The sequence below is a fragment of the Citrus clementina genome, unplaced genomic scaffold (genome assembly GCF_000493195.1).
Source record: "Citrus clementina cultivar Clemenules unplaced genomic scaffold, Citrus_clementina_v1.0 scaffold_1, whole genome shotgun sequence".
Taxonomy (NCBI): Eukaryota; Viridiplantae; Streptophyta; class Magnoliopsida; order Sapindales; family Rutaceae; genus Citrus; species Citrus x clementina.
In genome coordinates, this window is record NW_006263303.1 from 7445631 (window position 1) to 7466559 (window position 20929).

The 20929-nt window shown below is 33.4% G+C and overlaps 3 protein-coding genes across 3 annotated transcripts; 1 reads left to right on the forward strand and 2 right to left on the reverse strand.

The window, feature by feature from the left end:
• Positions 1–5435: 5435 nt before the first annotated feature.
• On the reverse strand, positions 5436–5954 carry LOC112095599. Its single transcript, XM_024177708.1, has one exon. It carries the CDS (start codon positions 5952–5954, stop codon positions 5436–5438), a length of 519 nt encoding a protein of 172 aa, XP_024033476.1.
• A 3742-nt stretch (positions 5955–9696) lies between these two features.
• LOC18055435 (60S ribosomal protein L9) lies at positions 9697–11299 on the forward strand. The gene is made up of 3 exons (XM_024178444.1): positions 9697–10155; positions 10760–10882; positions 10973–11299. The coding sequence occupies exons 1-3, from the start codon at positions 9781–9783 to the stop codon at positions 11057–11059; spliced, it is 585 nt and encodes a 194-aa protein (XP_024034212.1). The 5' UTR covers positions 9697–9780; the 3' UTR covers positions 11060–11299.
• Positions 11300–18949: 7650 nt separating this feature from the next.
• Positions 18950–19306, reverse strand: LOC18055436 (E3 ubiquitin-protein ligase RNF181). The gene has a single exon (XM_006451218.2). It carries the CDS (start codon positions 19304–19306, stop codon positions 18950–18952), a length of 357 nt encoding a protein of 118 aa, XP_006451281.2.
• Positions 19307–20929: the final 1623 nt, after the last annotated feature.

A 20929-nucleotide genomic window follows, 5' to 3' on the forward strand; every position in this document is an offset into this window, starting at 1 on the left:
TAAATTAAAATTATCAGGTAAGAAAGTATGCAAATTAATTTTGTTATAATAAAGAATTTCATTTATATTGTATGGTAAGTTTGTTAATATTAATTATGGGGAAGTTTATAATAATTATGCAGAGCTTTTCTCCTCATGATAGTGTTTGTAAACTTGCCTATACTTAATTTAATTACAAGAATTGAATGAATTTCAAATTACAAAAAATTATAATTACAAGATGTTATTTTTTATAATTATAATCTCATGTAAAAATCATCTTAGATTTTATGATTTATTTGTTTTATTATATTTAGGGGCATCATTAGAATTATAGTTTTTTTTTCAAAATTTTATAGGATAAAATAGTCTTTTTAATTCATTTAGGAATAAAATGATTATTTTTAGTGTCGAATTGTTTGATTGATACAAGTTTAAAAACAAAGGTGGTGCAAAGTATATGTCAAATTTTTGTGGTGATTAGATATACATATAACAAAAGAAAGGTGGTGTGAAGATAATTTCTCTAAGATAAATAAAAAATTGGGGATTGGTGAGGTAATTTGAGATTGTTAAATATTATTATTATTTTTTTTTTCAAGTTGACATTAATTTAAAATCAAATTTATAGATCCAACTCATTTAAAGTAGCTTCAACATAGCTAAATATTTTAACCGTTCAATCTAACACAACGATTCCAACCTCCATGATTAAAGATTACAAAAAAAAGGATAACTGGGAATAATTGACTGAAAAAATCAAGTAAATAACGACCTAAATCAACCCGAATCCGACTCAACCAAAGTTTCAAATTTAGGGATAGTTTGGTAATGCTATAATTTTTAAAATAATTCTTATTAGTTGTGTTGTAGTAATGATCAACTGTGAAGAGAATTAGTTAAGTGTTTAGTAAATTTTGTTTTTAGAAGTACTATGAGTTTTGAAAACAATTACAGTATTTAGTAAATTTTACTGTTAAACTATTGTAAGTAAACAAATGATTAAAATGAATATAATGTAGGATGAATTTAGTTAAAGGATGATGAAACACGTATTGATATCTTGCCTTGTTGCTGTAGACAATTTTTGATGGGATGTAAAATATGAAGAAGAAACAGGGTAAACGAAAGGAATGCATGAATTATAATCAAAATTTATTGAAATATTGATTTTGTCTCTAATGTGAATGAGGATAGTTTTGAGTTTAACTAATAAATAAAGATATTTATGGAATTAATTTGAAAGATAAAATTAATTTTCAAAATTAGAATTTAAAAGGTATCCTTCTTTACTTTTAAAAATCAATTGCAGGAGAAGCTGATTTTAGTAAATGTGATTTTAATTCTTTTTTATCAAATACTAAAATTAACTTTTAAATTTTAAAATTACTTTTATGCAAGCAATTCCAAACAAATCCTTAATTTCGCCTTTTTTTTTAATCCTTGAGAAGGGCTGGGAAATTTACACCAATAGCCATAAAAATTTTGTCTTTTTTCATCTTAACCCCTCAAATAAATTTCTATCAACATTAGCCATAAAAAAACCTTTAAGACCAAAATAGCCCTCTCTCTCATCTCTCCCTCAACACTCTCTTTCACCCATCTCTCCCAAACCGAAAAAACTCCCATCATCGGCGACAACATCAGCCCTCATCGACGGTGGCTTCATCCCTCTTCGGCGTCCGATCTACCATCTACAGTCTTCAACAAAACCTAGGTTAGCTATTTATTTTTTTTTCATTAATTTAAAATGAAATTTTAGAATAATAATGTTTGTAGTTTGAGAATAATGGTGGTGGTGGTGGTGATTGTGGTGGTTGTTGTTGTTGTTTTAGGAGTGTTTCTTTCTCAATTTGGGAACTGCTGCCCAGAGAAGGGCGCTAGAGCGCGCGCCGCTGGCCCAAGCGACGGGCGCTAGCTCGCACCCATCGCTGGGCAGCAGCGCGCGCGCGCAAATGGGTGCTGTCGCACCAATTTGGTGCGACAACAAGCCTCTCGCACCAAATCTGGTGCTGTCGCACGCCTGTCGCACCAAATTACAGTGGCTTTATAATGTTTTTTCTGTCAAGTCAATTTATTTTATTTTTGTTGTAAATGCAATGTAATAATATTATAAATATTACAGATACATGGCGAAATCATAATCGTCGGATATCGAAGTAGGCAGGATGTATTTTCGTTATGCCGATCACTTTCCGGGTCGAATTTCGAGCATGTGTAATTTATCTTCAGTCATAAAAGCCATCGATGAAAAATTAACAAAGCGGCAGTTGAATATGTTTAAGAAGGATATATTTGGGCATTTCTTGGAGTGTCGAAGTTTTCCATTTAGTGGGGTAATTTTGCACAATCTTTTACTGAGGCAAGTGGCCCATGAAGAAGATAGCCGTGAGGATCAGTTATGGTTTCAAATTCAAATTGGTGAGCATTTGATTCGCTTGTCAATTGTAGAATGGTGCCTGGTTACTGGACTTTCATATGGTGTTGATACCGAACTAAGAGATAACAAAACAGTGGATAGGCTACGGAAAACGTATTTTGGTGGTGTGCATCGCAAGATCAATGTTAAGGAATTTGATGCATTATTTAAGGAGTTGAAATTCGAGGAAATGGACGATATGGACGCATTAAAGATTGCGCTCTTTTATTTTGCGGATAGAGTACTAAATACAAGAAAAAATCACTGTCAAATCAATTTTGATTGGCTTAACGAAGTTGATGATATACAGTACTTCCGAAACCGTCCATGAGGTCTTGTGTCGTAGGAAATGGTATACGATAGTCTTGACAATGCACTGTTCAAGAAAGACGAGAAATTTAAGACGACTCGGTTGAAAAACCCAGATTATAACATTGAAAAGTACAATCTTTACGGCTTTACGTCCGGGGTTCAGGTGCATTGTTTTTTTGTTTATTAATAAGTTTTATAGTATTAAATATTTTATAGATGTGTTAATATGTTTTTCACTTTGGTTGTTGCAGGCTTGGATTTATTAAGTGATCAGAGGTTTGCCGTCAACATGGGTCGTGAAAACGAAGAACAAGATTCCCTACATCGTGCAATGGAAGCCTATGGCGTCTTCAAGAATCAACTTTACTGAGGTTTTTCGTTCTTCAACGACGAATCTCGTATTGTAAGTAATATGTATTAGTTATTTTTTTAACTTTACTAAATTTAAGTTATGTATACTTACTTAAAATTTTCAATTAAATTTATGGCAGGAGGACGTTTTACAAACCCTTGAGCCAAATTCAAAGGAGAGTAGCAGAAAATATTGGCTCACTGTGAAGGATTACATGCCAAGCATTCTAGACTGGGTTCATAAGGTCGGTTATAAATCTAAGTACTATAAATTTTTTAATAGAAATTTTTGACTTTTCATTTTTTAATTTTAAATGATACTTTATACAGCACCAACCCTCAATCAACGCGATGCCGTTGGTTTCAAGACAATCAGACGAGCATGACGAGCATGACGACATACCAAACCCAACACCAGAGCAGCATCATGACACTTCTGAGGATGAGGTGGCTGTTGATGACCACTAGGAGCAGACAGACAACTTTGATGGCGCACATGATTCTGAGGTTATAAATAATATACGATATTCTTCTTTTATTAATTATTATTGTTTTACTGTTATTCTAAATTTTTACTTATTTTCTTTTGTAATAGTCGAGGACAAAGCAGTTTAATGATTACGTTCGACGATGGCTGGATAAGATTGATCGTAACGTGTATGAATTGAAGTCGGAATTAAAAGATTTTAAAGAAACCGTCGTTGGCTTTATTGACACGTTTTCTATACGTCCAAATAAGGATTCTCCCACTAGACGCTCGTATGAGGTGAGAATAATTAAATTTAATAATTATGTTCGTTTAACTTTTAATTTAACAATTGTTTAATATGTTCATCTTGGCGAATGGACATGCCCCAGATGATTATGGAGCGTATACTGACGTGGGCAATCAAAATGTTTCTACGCCCACGTCATTGTATAGTTTCTACGGGGATGTTAGTGGGGAGAGCGTGCAGGTGTTCACTGAGGTGCCTTCGGGCGTTAGTATGTTCGGCCACGCGTACATACCGTCGTATGTTTATAACAGTCCTTACATGATTCCTCCACTCAGGCGAAGAAAGAACGTCCAGCCTATACCTTGACCCCAAATCATGGACCATGCGATTGATATGGATACGAGTGTAGATATAAATCCACTGAGAGAATTGGAGGATTCTAGTCTGTTTGCTGAGTTTGATCGATGGTTCGCTGGTGATATGACAGTGGTTCGGAGAGTCTAGCACTCGCGGTCATTCTTTCAAATATTTTTGGGTTTAGCTTCGATGGGATGGCTAGGCGATGAGGTAATTATTTTTTAAAATTCTTTGAGTCTTGTGGATTTGTGTATAATTTTTTTCTTTTAAATCGTAATGTTTATGTTCCTCTACAGCATATTCACGAGTATTTTCACTTGATTAGCGAGAAACAATAACAGTATCCAAATGCCTTAGTTTAACGTGTCAGACATACCGACACATTTTTTTGGGTAACGTGCCAACAAAACTTATAAATACCATTTATGTTTTTAATAATTATCGCCTTTAAGTTTTGTTAATTTATGCATTTCTTGGTTATCTATGTATTAGGTGTTGTTGAATCGGTTATGGAACAATGGAGATTGTGCGGTCGATTCATTAGTATTCGACGACCGCTTGAATTGCTATCTTTGTGGGCGACAGCACACAATGTCCAAATTAATGACGGATGTCGATATGGTATGTATTTTATTGCATTTCATATACAAGTTGTCTTTTTTTCTTGGTTGTTTATCAATTTCATATATAACGAACATGTTTTTCAATTTTTATATACAGTTACTCATCTCTGTTAACTTGGACGGCTCCCATTGGGTATTGTCACGAGTAGACTTTCAGAAAAACAAAGTCTGGATTTATGACTCATTACTCACATGTCGTGAGGACAAAAGATACAAGTTGAAATTCAAGCCACTTGAAGTTATCTTCCCTCGATGGTTAGAATATGTTGGGTTCTACAACATCCGACCTGAGTTGCGGAGTGCCGACCCCTGGAAAGTTATCGCAGTTAGGAGTGTGCCACAACAAGAGCCCGGAACTGGCGATTGCGGTGTTTTTATATTAATGGTTACGATGTATTTAATGTTCGGCCTTAGATTAGAGTTTAACGCTAGTCATGTTGAGTACTTTAGAAAGAAGATTGCGGTTGACATATTTAATGACGATATTGTATTGTAAACCGCTTGTAGTAATTTAAATGTTGAAACTTGAATTTTTATTCCAATTTGCACACTTAAGTTTATATAATTTCAATGCTCACATTTTAATATTTAAAATAAAATAAAATTTCATGACATATAAGTGTACAATACACAAAAAACAATAACAGTTTTAACCAACGAATCATTGAAATAATACAACTAACTTCGAGTCGACGCAATGAGATTCTTACATCGCTTACGATTATGGCCCAGTTTATGACACCGCCCGCATCTTACAGTCCACCGGTTAACGTCCTCGCCAGCCGAAGGTATTCTGAGCTCTTTACGACGGCCGGGTGGTGGTGCCTCAACTGGTGGGTATACTTGCATCTCCTGAATTTCATCTGGAACTTCCCAATCAGCCACATCGCCAACTGGCTCCACTGGTTGTGCATAAGCCATCGTCAACCATTCTGTAGTGTAAAAGTCCGAGCAAAGGTTAATAAAATCGACCCGGTGTGTTAGACACGCCGCAATTGCATGAGCACATACAAGCTGATCAAGCTGAAACACTCTGCAGGAGCAAGTTTTCTTTTGCAAGTCAACCAAACCTTCCTTAAGCCCACCACCTATAACTTGAAATCGATGCGGAGACACCGGCCGAACTAGCATTCTTTCAGCTATAGTTCTCCTCTCAATGACTATTTCATCCGCCCATGTTGTTAGTCGAGTACTCATTGATTCAGCCACAATTTTTCTATCATAAAATCATTGCTGCAATGTTTTCCTAAAGTGATCAACAAGATGAGTAATAGGAAATTTTCGTGGTTCCCTCATGAAAGAATTAACACTCTCCGGCCTCCGCGATGTTGGTGGTAAGTATGTTGTACCTCCTACCTTCAAATTGAGACCTTGCCCAATTACACGTATCGACATTATTTTCTAAGTAATCAGCCGCACCCGAGTGGATCATCCACAACCCTTCAGGTTGTCTCTTAAATTCCTCGTGGCCAATGCTTTTGCTGCATTTATAAAGGCAGGCTCAAATTCATCCCAAAAAGCTTTGGACATTCTAAACTGTGACTTAATGTTACCTTTCACGTGGTAAAAACAAACGCCATGAGTTGCATTGTGAAATACTTTAAGAACAGTTCTCCTTATTGCAGTGCATCGATCAGAGATAATTACTAACTCAGGTCTATCGCCAATCACTTCGTGTAACTTCATCATAAACTATTCCCAAGCATCATTGTTTTCTGAATCTATGATCCCAATAGCTAACGGATACAATTGATTGTTTCCATCAAGACATGTTGCCATGAACATGCTTCCACGATATAGCCCCTTGAGATGAGTACCATCTACGGCAATGATAGGCCGAATGTACTGCATAAAACTCTTGATGGAAGATCCGAGTGCTACAAAATAGTACAAGAAATTATCATCTCCATCCTGCTCGAGGTGAGTGATTGTACCCTCATTCGCTGTAGTTAGTACGTGAGAGTATTTAGGGAGCAAGTTGTATGACTCTGTAGGGTTGCCTCGAACTATTTCAAGACCAACTTCTTTCGCCCGATATGCCTGTTGGTATGTTAACTGAACACCGTATTCTTGTTGCATATCTGCTCTTATGTCATTCGGAGTATAAATTCTCTTGTCTTGAATATATTTTTCTGTGATAATATGACCGACAACCCGACTCCTTACTTGATGACGTCCATCAACCAATACCTCATAATGACAAGTGTGTACATTATCAATTCTCCGCACCACCCAAGGAACATTTTGCTCGTTGGAACTTCTAGTTGCTCGAATACGCCATTTACATGATTCCAAACAACATTGAGCCTCGAAACGTGTCGTTGTAGACCGTGTAATATTGAAATCAAACTTATCCCCAAAGGCAACCTTGCGTAGTTGTAATATAAACTCATTCTTCTCAGAAAATAGCTTACCCACACTGATATCATTTGAGTCACAACTGCTAACAAAGCTTGGAGCAACCATGTTCGAAGGCAAAGTTGGAGCAAGACTTGTGAGGGGGTCAATTCTCCTTCTCGATCGAACCATAGGAGGAATAGGTCTATTGCCTCTGTTATTCACAGGAGTATTGTCTTCGCACTCATTCTCATGCTGAAACGACGGAATATTCGAAGGATCGGCTCCTCTATCATCACCATCATTATTGAAATGAGTGTCTCTCATACTATTAGAAGGTTCTGCACAAACATTATCCTCCTCTGTCTCATCATGAAGATCATCATTGTCTCGGAAATCATTGTTGTGATACGGAGAATATCGTTGGTCCAACGACGTCGTTATTGGAAATACCGTTGCTCCAACATCCTGTAACGTAATGCCATTATCATCAATATTGTCATAATTGTTGTGGATTAGAGAGTAATATTGCTGCAACGATATTGTCCTTGGCAACACCTCTTCTTCATTATCGGAGCCAGACATATTTGTTCTAAACGAAGTTTCTGTATCGACATGTGGCTCAATACCTTCGCTCAGAACTCGAGGTGATGTGGTCACGAATATAGGAATGCATCCAAAATTGGCTACATTGGATGCCATATGCAACACAACCCTCACCATTTCATCATCAAATATATCCATGGGCTGTGCACATATACGATATAATGTGTTACTAGACCTCAAAGTTGTCTTCATTGTGATACTATATTTATTAGGGTTTATTTGTAACACCTCGTATATTCTTGCCAATAACTGATCAAACAGATAATTTTTTCCAACAAAAAAAGCCCGACAATTTTTTCCAACAAAAAAGCTCGATTTTTACCATTCACATACTCCATACGGCCATCCTCTAATGTTTCCCACCAACCATCGTAACACAATTCAAGTACGACTGAATCCATTAAGCCTGAAATTATAAAAAAAATAAATTATTTGAGCCATATCAAATTAATATAGTTTTAATGAATTTGCATCTTCGTGTGACAGGCAGCCTGTCGCACCAAGTTTTGGTGCGACAGGTTCCCTGTCGCATGAAGTTTCGTGCGACAGGCAGTCTGGCACCAGATTCATCGCCAGATTCACCCACGATTTGCAGTTCACTGAAACTCTCGAGCAAGTTCAGAAAATAACTCATACCACTATGTGATGCCAATTAGTGTTGGATCCGGATAAATTATGATCGGATTTCACTTTTATCGTTGCCTTTTGCCGTTGCCGTTGGTTGATGATTCAAGAGTGGAAAGCTGCCTTTGGTTTGACAAAGGGGAGAAAGAAAGTTGCTTTTAGTTTGTAAAGAAGGGTAATTTGAGAAGAAAAGCGTGTGTTTGACTAATATTAATAGAAAAAAGTTGAGAGGGTTAATTGTCAAAATAACAAAAATTTTATAATTATTTTCGTAAATTTCCCCTTCGTGTTCATATGCACGAGTAGAATCAATCAGCAACAAACTTAACAAAGAATGTTCACACGTGGCTTTTAAAAAAATGAAAATGCTCACAGGTGGCAAAAGCGTGTGTTTGGCTAATATTAATAGAAAAAAGTTGAGAGGGTAATTTGTTTAAAGAAGGGTAATTTGGGAAGAAAAGCGTGTGTTTGGCTAATATTAATAGAAAAAAGTTGAGAGGGTTAATTGTGAAAATAACAAAAATTTTATAATTATTTTTGTAAATTTCCCCTTGGTGTTCATATGCACGAGTAGGGTAATTTGGGAGGGTTAATTTCCCCTTCTTTTAGTTTGTAAAGAAAGGTAATTTGGGAAGAAAAGTGTTTGTTTAGCTAATATTAATAGAAAAAAGTTGAGAGGATTAATTGTTAAAATAACAAAAATTTTATAATTATTTTCGTAAATTTCCCCTTGGTGTTCATATGCACGAGTAGAATCAATCAGCAACAAACTTAACAAAGAATGCTCACACTTGGCTTTTAAAAAAATGAAAATGCTCACAGGTGGCAAAAGCGTGTGTTTGGCTAATATTAATAGAAAAAAATTGAGAGGGTAATTTGTTTAAAGAAGGGTAATTTGGGAAAAAAAATGTGTATTTGGCTAATATTAATAGAAAAAAGTTGAGAGGGTTAATTGTGAAAATAACAAAAATTTTATAATTATTTTCATAAATTTCCCCTTGGTGTTCATATGCACGAGTAGGGTAATTTGGGACGGTTAATTTTTCCTTCTTTTAGTTTGTAAAGAAGGATAATTTGGGAAGAAAAACATGTGTTTAGCGAATATTAATAGAAAAAAATTAAGAGAGTTAATTGTGAAAATAACAAAAATTTTATAATTATTTTTGTAAATTTCCCCTTGGTGTTCATATGCACGAGTAGAATCAATCAGCAACAAACTTAACAAAGAATGCTCACACGTGGCTTTTGAAAAAATGAAAATGCTCACAGGTGGCAAAATCATACGCCGTTTATTTCATTGCTCTGATCGACGGATGGGATGAAATTGAGATTGCTCTCTACCTCAACGTTATGGATATATAAAGTGAAAGAAACAGAGTTAGGGTTAGGGTTTTGCGGCAGCTCTAGCTTAAGCGTAGGAGGAGAAGAAGAAGGAAGATATTACAGAGAGAGGAAAATGAAGACAATTCTCTCTTCAGAGACTATGGACATCCCAGATGGGGTGAAAGTCAAGATAAATGCAAAGGTTATTGAAGTAGAGGGACCGAGAGGTAAGCTCAGCCGCGACTTCAAGCATTTGAACCTCGACTTCCATCTCATGACTGACGAGGAAACCGGTAAGCGCAAGCTTAAGATCGATGCCTGGTTCGGCTCTCGCAAGACCAGCGCCGCCATCAGAACTGCCCTCAGCCATGTCGGCAATCTCATCACTGGTGTTACCAAGGGCTATCGCTACAAGATGAGATTTGTGTACGCTCACTTTCCCATCAACGCCTCCATCGGTAACAATAACAAGGCCATTGAGATCCGTAACTTTCTTGGAGAGAAAAAGGTTCCTTTTTTTAATTCAATTTCTCTTTTTTTTTCTTAATTCTATTATTTCCTATTGTTTATGTTCACTTAGAAGTCTATTACGTATAGGTAGTCGATTTTGACTGCTTAGCGCTTTTCTAAGTTTCTGTGTGTGTGTGTGTAAGCTTCAACCATTAGTGTGCACTGGGCGCAGCTTTTGCCAGACTTGTTTTGTTGACTCTGAATGAAACTAATTGATATTATGTGTGTAACGACTCTAATTGAGTCCCACATGTTAAGGTTTTGCATGTGGCCTTATAAGCACATGGGCTCCCTCCATTTACAAGGGCATAACAATTTGGAAGCTGTGATATCTATTGTTAATTGCTGAAATTGGATTGATGGTTATTATGATGACTAGCATGAATGAAATTCTAGATCATTCTGCTTTTATTAGAATTCTGCACCATGTTTTGGCGCCCACAAAAACCCACACCCCCCCCCTGCCGGCGTCGTTTAGAAGTGCATTGTTGCATCTACTTTGGGTTATCGTCTTGCTCTGCTGTCTACGGTTTATGGTCATTTGAAGTAAACTTAGTAGATGTTTAGTTGATTGATGAGGTCTATGTCTTTGGTGAACAAAGGTTCGAAAAGTGGATATGCTTGATGGTGTTACCGTCATTAGGTCCGATAAGGTTAAGGATGAACTCGTTCTTGATGGAAATGACATTGAACTCGTGTCTCGCTCTGCTGCTCTAATCAATCAGGTTTGCTTCTATCTCTCTCTGTGTGTCTGCATGTTGACATTGTGTATGTAGTAGTTTTCACGCTCTGAGCTTGATCGTTGTTTTGGACAGAAATGCCATGTGAAGAACAAGGACATTAGGAAATTTCTTGATGGGATCTATGTCAGTGAGAAAAGCACCATACTTGGAGAAGAATGATGATTAGCTTTCGAATTTTCTTGTCATAGTAATGTTATGAATTTTTTTTTAAATCTTTTTAATTTTGCCTCTTACTTTGAGTTGAGGACATGCTTTTGGTTGTATTTGGGATTTGGGACTTGGGAGTTCTAGATTTCAATTTTATGTCTTCAATTGCTATCATCACAATATATGTATGGATTTTATAGCTATGCATCTGGCATTTTTGATCTTTTATCTACCTCTTGAATAATCTTCTAATCAAACTTCTTGAAGAATATGTCTTCTGCGTTTAGATAGTTAATGGACGGGAAATCATTATGTCTTATGGTAGCTCGAAGCAGTTTGTTGGTGGTGTTAGTTGGGTGCTGTTCTTCAAGTGTCTTTGTCACAGGTTTCTTAATGATATGATGAATGCTTCCATGAACAACCTGAACCCCTGGCTGTTGTGGGATTCTTGTCTGTCTCCCATATACAATATGCATCACCCAGTACGAAATTTAACAGTTAGGCAGAGTTTCATAGTAACAGTATTTGCTCTCCTATGGAAGGTTGGTCATGGTTTGTTTTTGTATGTGGATAGTGTTGTGACTTAAAAGCATTGTTTTTCTATGGAGATTGAGTTTCATATGGGGTTTCTTGATTATATGGTTTTAATTCTAAGAGTAAAAATTGTAGTATGTATGTTTTGTAGGTGCTTTTATCACCAGTTAGTTCAGGTATAATTTGAGTGTGTATAATTTTGCAGAGATTAGCAACAATGGCATGCACTACTGTTACTGATTTGTTGAATATGTATTAGATAATAATCATGTACTAAATGTAAAGAGCACTTCCTCATGATGTCCGGAAAGAAAAAGATACAGACTACCAACAGAAATCTTATCAAAAGGAAGATTATATCAGATCAAAACGCGATGAGATAGGTGAGAATTTTTCGTTTTCTCCCCACTTTCTGTTACTTGGTTACAATAACTAGGCAAAATTAAGGTTTGATGATAGAAGATTTTGGTCACGTTTTATAGCTTGTTCCAAGAAAAATTTTTACAAACAAGTGAAAGATTTTGTATCAAGCGCGGTTCACATCAACAACAGTATGGGATTGTGGTCAATAGCAAATTTTACATAAGAATAGTGTAATTAAGGTCATGTCCATTTATCTTTCATTCTTGGGTATCGTTAGTCGTTTAAGTTATTTCTACTTCCAGTTTCCATAAATTATTTTCTGAGAACGCCCACTTCCAATTTCCACAAATCCAGCCAGGATCTCGAGATGGCAGGAAAACTCGGCCGGAGCATGTTTCTAAACATTAGGACTAGGCTTCAATTTCACTTAAAATGCCCGAGCCCAGTCCGAAAGCTTGATAAATGTTTAAAAAAAATTAAATTTTTTTATTAATTAAATTACATCTTTTAATATAAATTTCAATTATATCATATATTTAAAGTTTTGAAACATTTATGTTCTCTTTTAAAGCTTAATCTAACAAAAATAAATTTTGTGAACTTTAAAATTGTAAAATAAAATGAAAACTCAGGCTTTTCGGAGACATGCTAAGCCAAATTCAATCCAAGCCCAACACTTTGTCATCCCTTTCATTATCTTCATTTTGTCTATTGTGATACGATATTAATATATCAATAATATTAGGGATTATAATATTTAAAATTTAATTTACATAACGTCCATATGACATTCTTCTATTAGATGATATAAACAACTAATATAACCTTTATTTACTAGATGGTGTAATAATGGTTTTCCATCCTTGTGAGGCTACGCATGTACGCAGTCTCCAATAGCTGCAAAAGAGGTAAAAACTCATAAAAGTCAATTTTCATATCATCATTATAAATTATAACTTATGATTTACCTAGAATATAGTGTGTTTCTAACCAAGTTTATAGAATTCTCAAGTGCAAAACTACATTTGGGTATAACTTGTGTGAGTAAGGGCTCTTCTATTTCATCGTTTGAATTGGCAATATGACAGTGACTTGACTAGTAACGAACCAAAAGTTGCCATGCCGCCATTCGTTATTGTTGAAGCCTGAAGCCAAAGCCAGAAGGGAACCAAGGTCTCTTTGTCCCGTTTGGTTTAGCAATATGATTTACATTATTTATTCCAACTCAAGTGTCAACTGACGTAGAAGTTGCAAATAACCTGCCATATTACTTGACATTCAAATATTAAAATACTTGAAATTATTATATAGAAAATTATGCAACTCATGTAATTAAACAGATGCCAATGACATTATGTTTAGCATATAAGTGTATGTATGTAACTTGTTTTTTGATGATTAAATAAACAAAGTGATCGTCATGAGAATATTTATTGTTTCATAGTTTTTTATTCAGCACACAATTGACTGTAATTGCTGTATCTTTTAATTAACATTCTCTCTTCTTTGTTCTCTTTTGGATATACGTTATATACATAACGAAGCCAGCAGTTTCTGTTGTTAGCAATCTACTGATTTAGTAATTACACGTTATGTTTTTGGCATAGATTGTAGCTTTCCCGCATGATTCAATTTGTTCAAAAAACTTGTTGTTTAAGTGTGAGTTGTGGCAACAACAATTTTATTAAGTTCAATATATCTGAAACTTGCAATAGATCTTATTAGCAATCTAATGATCTTACTATTTGTCAACGTTCACAATTGCAGTGCAGTTGTTTTTGGTAAGTCAGTCTTCTATTTTGCAAAAATAATAAAATGAAAAACGTGTTTGGTAGAGCACTTTTTTGACGTGGTCTTGTATTTGGTGAAAATAAGTTGTACATGCTTTATGCTTTTAATGAAGAAATCATAGAACAATTTTTTTTTGGACAATTATCCACCGACCACTTATTTTTTCGTACTTTTTTAAAAATATACAATTTTTAATTTTTTTTTTTGCTGAATTCCACTTGAAGTTATATTATTTTACATATGTCCACTTTCGTTTTCAAATTGTTAAGAGAACTAACATAATATTGTGTAAATGATTTTTTTACCCCCAAATGTAAAAGGACAATTATCCACCGACTACTTTTTTTTTTGTATTTTTTAAAAAAATACACAATTCTTATTATTATTTTTTTTTTGCTGAATTTCACTTGAAGTTATATTGTTTTGCACCTATCCACTTATGTCTTCAAATAATGTCGTTGTGAAATGATAATTTTACCCTTATGATGTCAGTAAAGTTCTAACATATTATAACGAGAGTGGACCAATAAAAAAAATGTTAAATTTAGGTGGAGCGCTGTAAAAAAAAAGAAGATTTGTGAATTTTTGAAAAAGCTAGAAAAAATAGGTGATTAGTGGATACTTATCCTTTTTTTTTTTGTTGTTTCCAACAATTTTTGCCTTGTACACATGGGCCCACTTTCTTTTTCATTAAAATTATCCCGAGCCGCTTTTTTTTTGTTTTATTGGTATGAAATATTATTATTTTATGACCTGATTTTTTTTACATAACTTTATTGTTAACATGAATATTTATTTAATATTGATTTTGATGATAACAAACTTGATTAAATTGATTAATTTTTTAAAAGCTCAAATTATTTTTCATATATTTTTAACAAACCATTATTTTGATAGTGTAAAGTTTACACTTAAATGGAAAATGATTTTATGAAATTAGTTGTTTTTCAAGTTTATGATCTAATTGAAAGTTTTGAAAACCTTGATATTAACAAGTATTGCTTAAAATTCTGAAAATGGACTTATGTGACAAGTTTCATATAGTTTTGGGCCACAAAATAATTTTATAAAGTTTTAGAGCAAAACTATAATTGTGGAAAACAATTCATTGTAGCAGTCACTGTAACAAACGACTAACTGACATCTTAATAATGACTAGTCGACATCGAACAGAATTGAAGATTAGTCTATGGACACTAACGTCGATCCGACATCTCGAAAACGACGATCCGACAATTTGAAATTTTGTCCAACGGTCACTTGCTCAAGTCAAAATGGCGATCTGACTTATAGTTAACGGCGATCTAACTTCGAGTAGAAAGTCAATAATGGCTATTTTTCAGCTCCAACTATAAATAAACTCAATTAAATTCAAACAACAACGATCACAACGTTATCATTGAGCAAATTATTGAGCATACAACCTTCTTTGAGCTATAAATTCTTGTATACATCTCATTTACTCATACTTTAGAATTTCATTTGTAATCAAACATATTGTGTGAGAGAGATTTGTTATATAATCTTTTTGAAAATCAAATTGAGAGGTTGTAAAGTGTTGTGATATATTTGGGTTAAGAGATTGTGGATAATCTCTTGTTATAGAGGTTATTAACACATTGGAAGTCAATTGTAAGAGTAATTGAAGTTTTAGAGGCTTGCTTAGTAGAATCCTCAAGTCCGGTGAGCTTGAAGGCGTGGACATAGACACAGTTAGCCGAACCACGTAAAAATCAAGTATTTGATTTCTATTCCCTTACTCTTTTATTATTTTGCTTGATTAAATTTATTGTTTTTGTTCGTATTAAGGCAATAGATTGAAATTGTTGTGTGGTTTGTTTCGCATAAGTTTTTATAACCCAATTCACCCCCCTCTTGGGTTGTTTAGATAATATTTCATTTATCACTAATTTTTTATAGAATTACTTCTTTTCACTTAATGTATCAATTTTTATCATTTTACCACTAAATCGTTAAAGTTAATAAAAATTTTAACAAAAATAATAATAAAAGTCTATTTTACCCTAAAATGTGTCAGTGTAATTTAATAATCTAAATTAAAAAGATTTAAATAATTGTATACGAAAAATAATAATTTTATCAATTGATCATTTTATATATCTAGAATAATTAATCGATAAAATTATGATATCATATTTTGTGAAATTATTAAAATACCCCTGTGACATCAACAATTTATTAATAGAGGTAATAACTTGACAGTAAAATAATAAAAACTGAAATAATAAGTGAAAAAAAGTAATTGCTAAAAAATTTAGTGATGAACTGATATAAAATGATAGAGCAATGCTATACATTCCAAATTTTTTATCCTAGAAAATTGTCCCAAAAAATGTGGCATTCATCAATTGGTTGGTGAGATAATATAATTAGTTCACTTAAATCTTGTAAGAATTATCAACCACTCAATTAATGACACATCATTTAGGATCAATTTTGGGATTAAAAATTTGGGATGTCTATATATCCCTATTTGCATTATAATTATAATGGGTCCACATGCCTTTCTTTTACTTTTAACATTTTACTATAAATTAAATTAAAAAAAGATGGATCCTACATATAAGTTATTTTATAATTTATTTAGACACTCTACCAAACACAATTATACTAATTATATTTTTAAATACAACTTTCAAAAAAACTTACCAATTGCATTTTTATATTTTTCAAAAAATAACCATATCAAAATTATTAAACAAATTCAAACACAACATTTGAAAAATAATACCAAATGCAACTTAATTTTAAATAATTATTTTAAAAAATTAATTTGAGTTAGCAGTTTCCTTGGATTTGTGTAATTTTGTAATGCGAAAGCCTTTTAACACAGTAACACCTTCAAAATTCCTTATAAAATGCTTTTAGAAAATTGCTTAAATATCCTAACACAAATCAATTTATTTCTTGTTTTGAACGAAAATTTAATTATATAAATTATTCTTGTAACAAAATTTTCACACCCAACTCATTAATTACAAAAGTTTAGAGTTATGAAGATAAAAGTTCTCTAATAAAAAAATTTAAGAGAAATTTAATATTGTAAGATTTGCATACAATTTAAAAAGAAATATTTCTTTAGATAAAATTTTATAGGAAGATAATTAATTTTAATGCATAAATTTATATTTTATTAATTAATATGAGGGTATTTTAAAAAATAAATTAAAGGGAGTGTTATAAAAATTTCGGAAGGTATTAAAAGCTCCAATTCTTTTGTAATTCCCAACCAAATACAAAACTAAACCCAGATAACAAAACTGTAAAGATAAGCCCAATATGGAGCCCAAGAGAGCACTTACTTATTACCCTTACCTTGTATGGCCAATAATAAGGAAGCACGTGGCCTCCAGATGAAGCGAATGCAACTTGCCAGTAGCATAAGAAAAGGCTAACAAAACCGTGAAAGATTGAATAATAGATTAATAGTGGCCACAGTGGATCCTAGACTGGTATAAATAGAGTCAATTTCGCAAAATCCTCAGGCTTACCATCTCTCATCTGCCCTTGCGAGCGTGGTTAAAAAAGCAGGAAGCCAAAACAATCGAAATCTCTAGTTTCCATCCTCATCAGCTCCAAGGCCTAAGGATCCGTTTGGTTAATCTTCTCAAGTAGAGCTTTTAAAAGTGGAAATTTACAAGTAGAGCTTTTAATAAAAAGTTGTTGGGTGTTTAGTTGTTAATTAAAAATACTCTTTTGAGCCACTATTTTGTGAAGTAAACGTTGTTAATGATTTTGATTTTAGATTCTGATTCCCTAATCCGTGAATTAAACACTGTTTAAAAGTGATTTTGTGGAGTCAAGTTGGCAAAAAAGATAACTAAGAGAACTTAGTTTTAAATCATAAATTTAGACAAATCACGATATTTCTTATCTAATTTCCTCACTTCACACAAAAATTTAAAATAAACTTCAATTAAAAGTTAGATAAACCTCATAATTCAAACTGCAGTAATAAACTTTATCAATGAAGTGACCATTTGGTCGATTCCAACTAAGGTTTTGTTGACACAAATCTTTATAAAAGCATCTAAGGTAGCATCATCCCATTCTTCTTTTGATTTTTTGATTTTATATATTTTCCTTTACAACAGTTTCCATTCTAGACAAAAGATTTTTAATATTATTATAAAAAATAATGAAAAAATATTTATTATAAAAAAATGCAAACATAAAATAAATAAGATGAACATCCAGCATATGAACATATTAAATAAGTACAAATATAATAGAATGAATATCCAACAAACAAATAAAATAAATAATTCACATAATACATACACTAATTTGTGTGGATTATATAACCATGTGAATACATTAAACAATAATAAATTAATTAATTAATAAAGTGAAAAAATAGTTGAAAAGTGGCTATAAAGTGAAGAGAATAAACAATTCATTTAATAAGAAAAAGCATGAGAGATAAAAATGGCTGTAAAGAAAACATGAGAAAAATCATACCTACTGATGCTTAGCAAAAAATGACGGCAATCGAAGAAATCTTTGTTGTATAGGGTTTTGTATATACACTAGGATTTTTTAGAATTAATGAAATATTGTTAGGGTATTTTCAAAATTCTATATATTTTAAAAAAGCTCAAACAACTCTACTTGGAGAAACCCAAGTTTTGAGCTTTCTCCAAGTAGAAGCAAAATGGCTTTTTTAAATTTGAAAAGCTTTACTATAAATGCAAACAAACATCTTAATATTTTTTCAAAAAAACTTTTAGATTTAAAAAACTTCTTTTGGCTAGTAGAGAAACCCAACCAAACATACACTAAGTCTCTCAAAAGCCGATTTTCCTAAAAGCTTAAGGTCTACAAGACTACAACACTCATTTGTGTGTCCTCCCAAAAGCTTAAAGGCTTACTTCTTGCAAGAGTCCTCCAAAAGCTCGCACTTATAAGTTCTCCAAAAGCTGAAAAGCCATGAATCATGTGATTCACTATATGATTTTTTATGAACATTAAACGTTCGCTAAAAGAATTGTAAGACTACAAAACATGATCCCAAAGAAAAATAAAAATAAATACAAACAGAATTAGGCCAGGTTTTGTACCGCATTGCTGCTATAAAGGGTTTAATAAAGAAAATACTCATAATTAATATTATATTTATTTTTATCAGAATTATTATATATATATATACAAGATCATCTTTCATTTCATATTTATATTATTTCCACCCAGAGATTATGCAGGTACCCCGCTCCGGCATACAGGGCAAGAATTGGAAAGGGAGATCCACGAGGAGATACACGTTGCATGGAACATGTGGCCGCATGGAAGTTGCCTACCGGGAAATGCCTGCTGAAAATTTTCCATGCAGACCATGCAAACGCCTTGGGTGGCAGCAACTGTTGGCAAGTTCCACACCATCAATTTACTGATCGTTCCCGCGTCGTCACTCTTTTGTTGCTCCTGATCTGATGGTGCTGACGACGTGTTTGTGATCATCGGTAGAGCCCCGTCGAGGTCGAAGGTTTCATCAATTATTGGACAGTGTAGAACGTTAGTAGCGTTGGTCGGCGAAGAATTTTGAGACGCCATTTTTGAGAGGGTGAGACAGCTTCAACTCAGCCTTTACTAAAATAGGAATAGAATGAGGATGAGTCATAGTGTTCTGTTGGTGGTACATTAATTTATAGAGAAGCTTTTGAGAAAATTCGCCACGAACGGTCCACAAGAATAAAAAATGATCAATAAAATTAATCATTTTAGCTTGGGACTACTTGGAGCAGCCGAGGAAAATCAATATAAAATTGTTTCTCGAGAGACGTATCATTGACGTCGTTTCAGGTGCTGTTCTTAATCCATGCACGTGTTTGATAAAAGGGAGGTGATCTGGTTCAGTGCTGGTTATAATCTAGTGCTGACAAATTTTGTAAGAAACGGAACATAAATCCAGAGAAATGGGGAATTTTGTCAATTTATTACGGTCACTGACAAAATTCACATTAAACTAAAGTGTAACGAAGTTCGAATGTCATGCCTGTTCGCTGGTAAAATTATTTCCTAAGGATGCTTACTCCCAATTTCCAAACATCCAACCGTGGTCTCCATTTTATTTACTGTTACAGAGCATTAGTATCAATAATGCTAGTGGATCGCAATATTTAAAATTTAAATTGTATTAATCTACTAGCTATTATATAATAATAATTTAATTTCCATCCCCATGAGACTAATATGCGTATGCAGTCTCCAATAGCTTTAAAAAAAAAAAAAAGCTTTTATAAGTTAAATACTCGCACCGTCGCTGTAAATTATAACTTATAATTCATCCAGAATGCAGTGCGTTAAACATCTTATGTTTGTATCTGATCATGCCAAAAACACATTTGGGTTTAAGTTGTGTTGAGCGAGTAAGAGTTCTTCGGTTCATCATCAAAATTGGCAGTACGGCATTGACTTGACTAGTAATTCACAAAAAGCTACAAGTCTACCGCCAGTTATTGTTGAAGCTTGAAGGAAAAGTCGGAAGGAAATAAGGGTCGGTTTGGTTTAGTAATATAATTTATAATATTAGAGTTTCAACTCGAGTCTTAACTGATATGATAATTTTAAATAAATTATCACATTAATTAGGATTTAAATGTTAGAATTTTTTATATTATTATATAAAAAAACTTTGCATCTCATGTGATTAAGCAGATGCCAATTACTTTATGATTAGCATGTAACAGAGTGTTTGTATATATATTGCTTCTTTTATGATTAAATAAATAAATAAAATAAAAAAAGTGATCATCATGCTGGTATTTATTATTTCATAGTTTTTATTAGGCCCCGCAATAGTCTGTGATTCGTATGGATTATATATTATTTAACATTCTTTCTTCTTTTGTTCTCTTCTGGATTATATGTAACACAGCTAGCAGCTGCTGTATATACACGACAAGAAATTGGTGTTTCAGCCACGTACGATAATGTGGCTAAACACTATAAAATTTGTGGCCAAATATCTTTTGCCACGAACAAAATTTCGTGGCCATTTTGTCACCTAATGACCGTGGCAAAAAATATATAGACAAGACATAAAGATTTCGTGGCCAAACATTAATAGACACGATTTATGTTCCTGGCAAAATACTATCGCACGCTCCCTCTTCCTTAGCATTGTAGACGAAATATTTGATTCCATCATCTGTGGCTAAATATGGATTCGTGGCT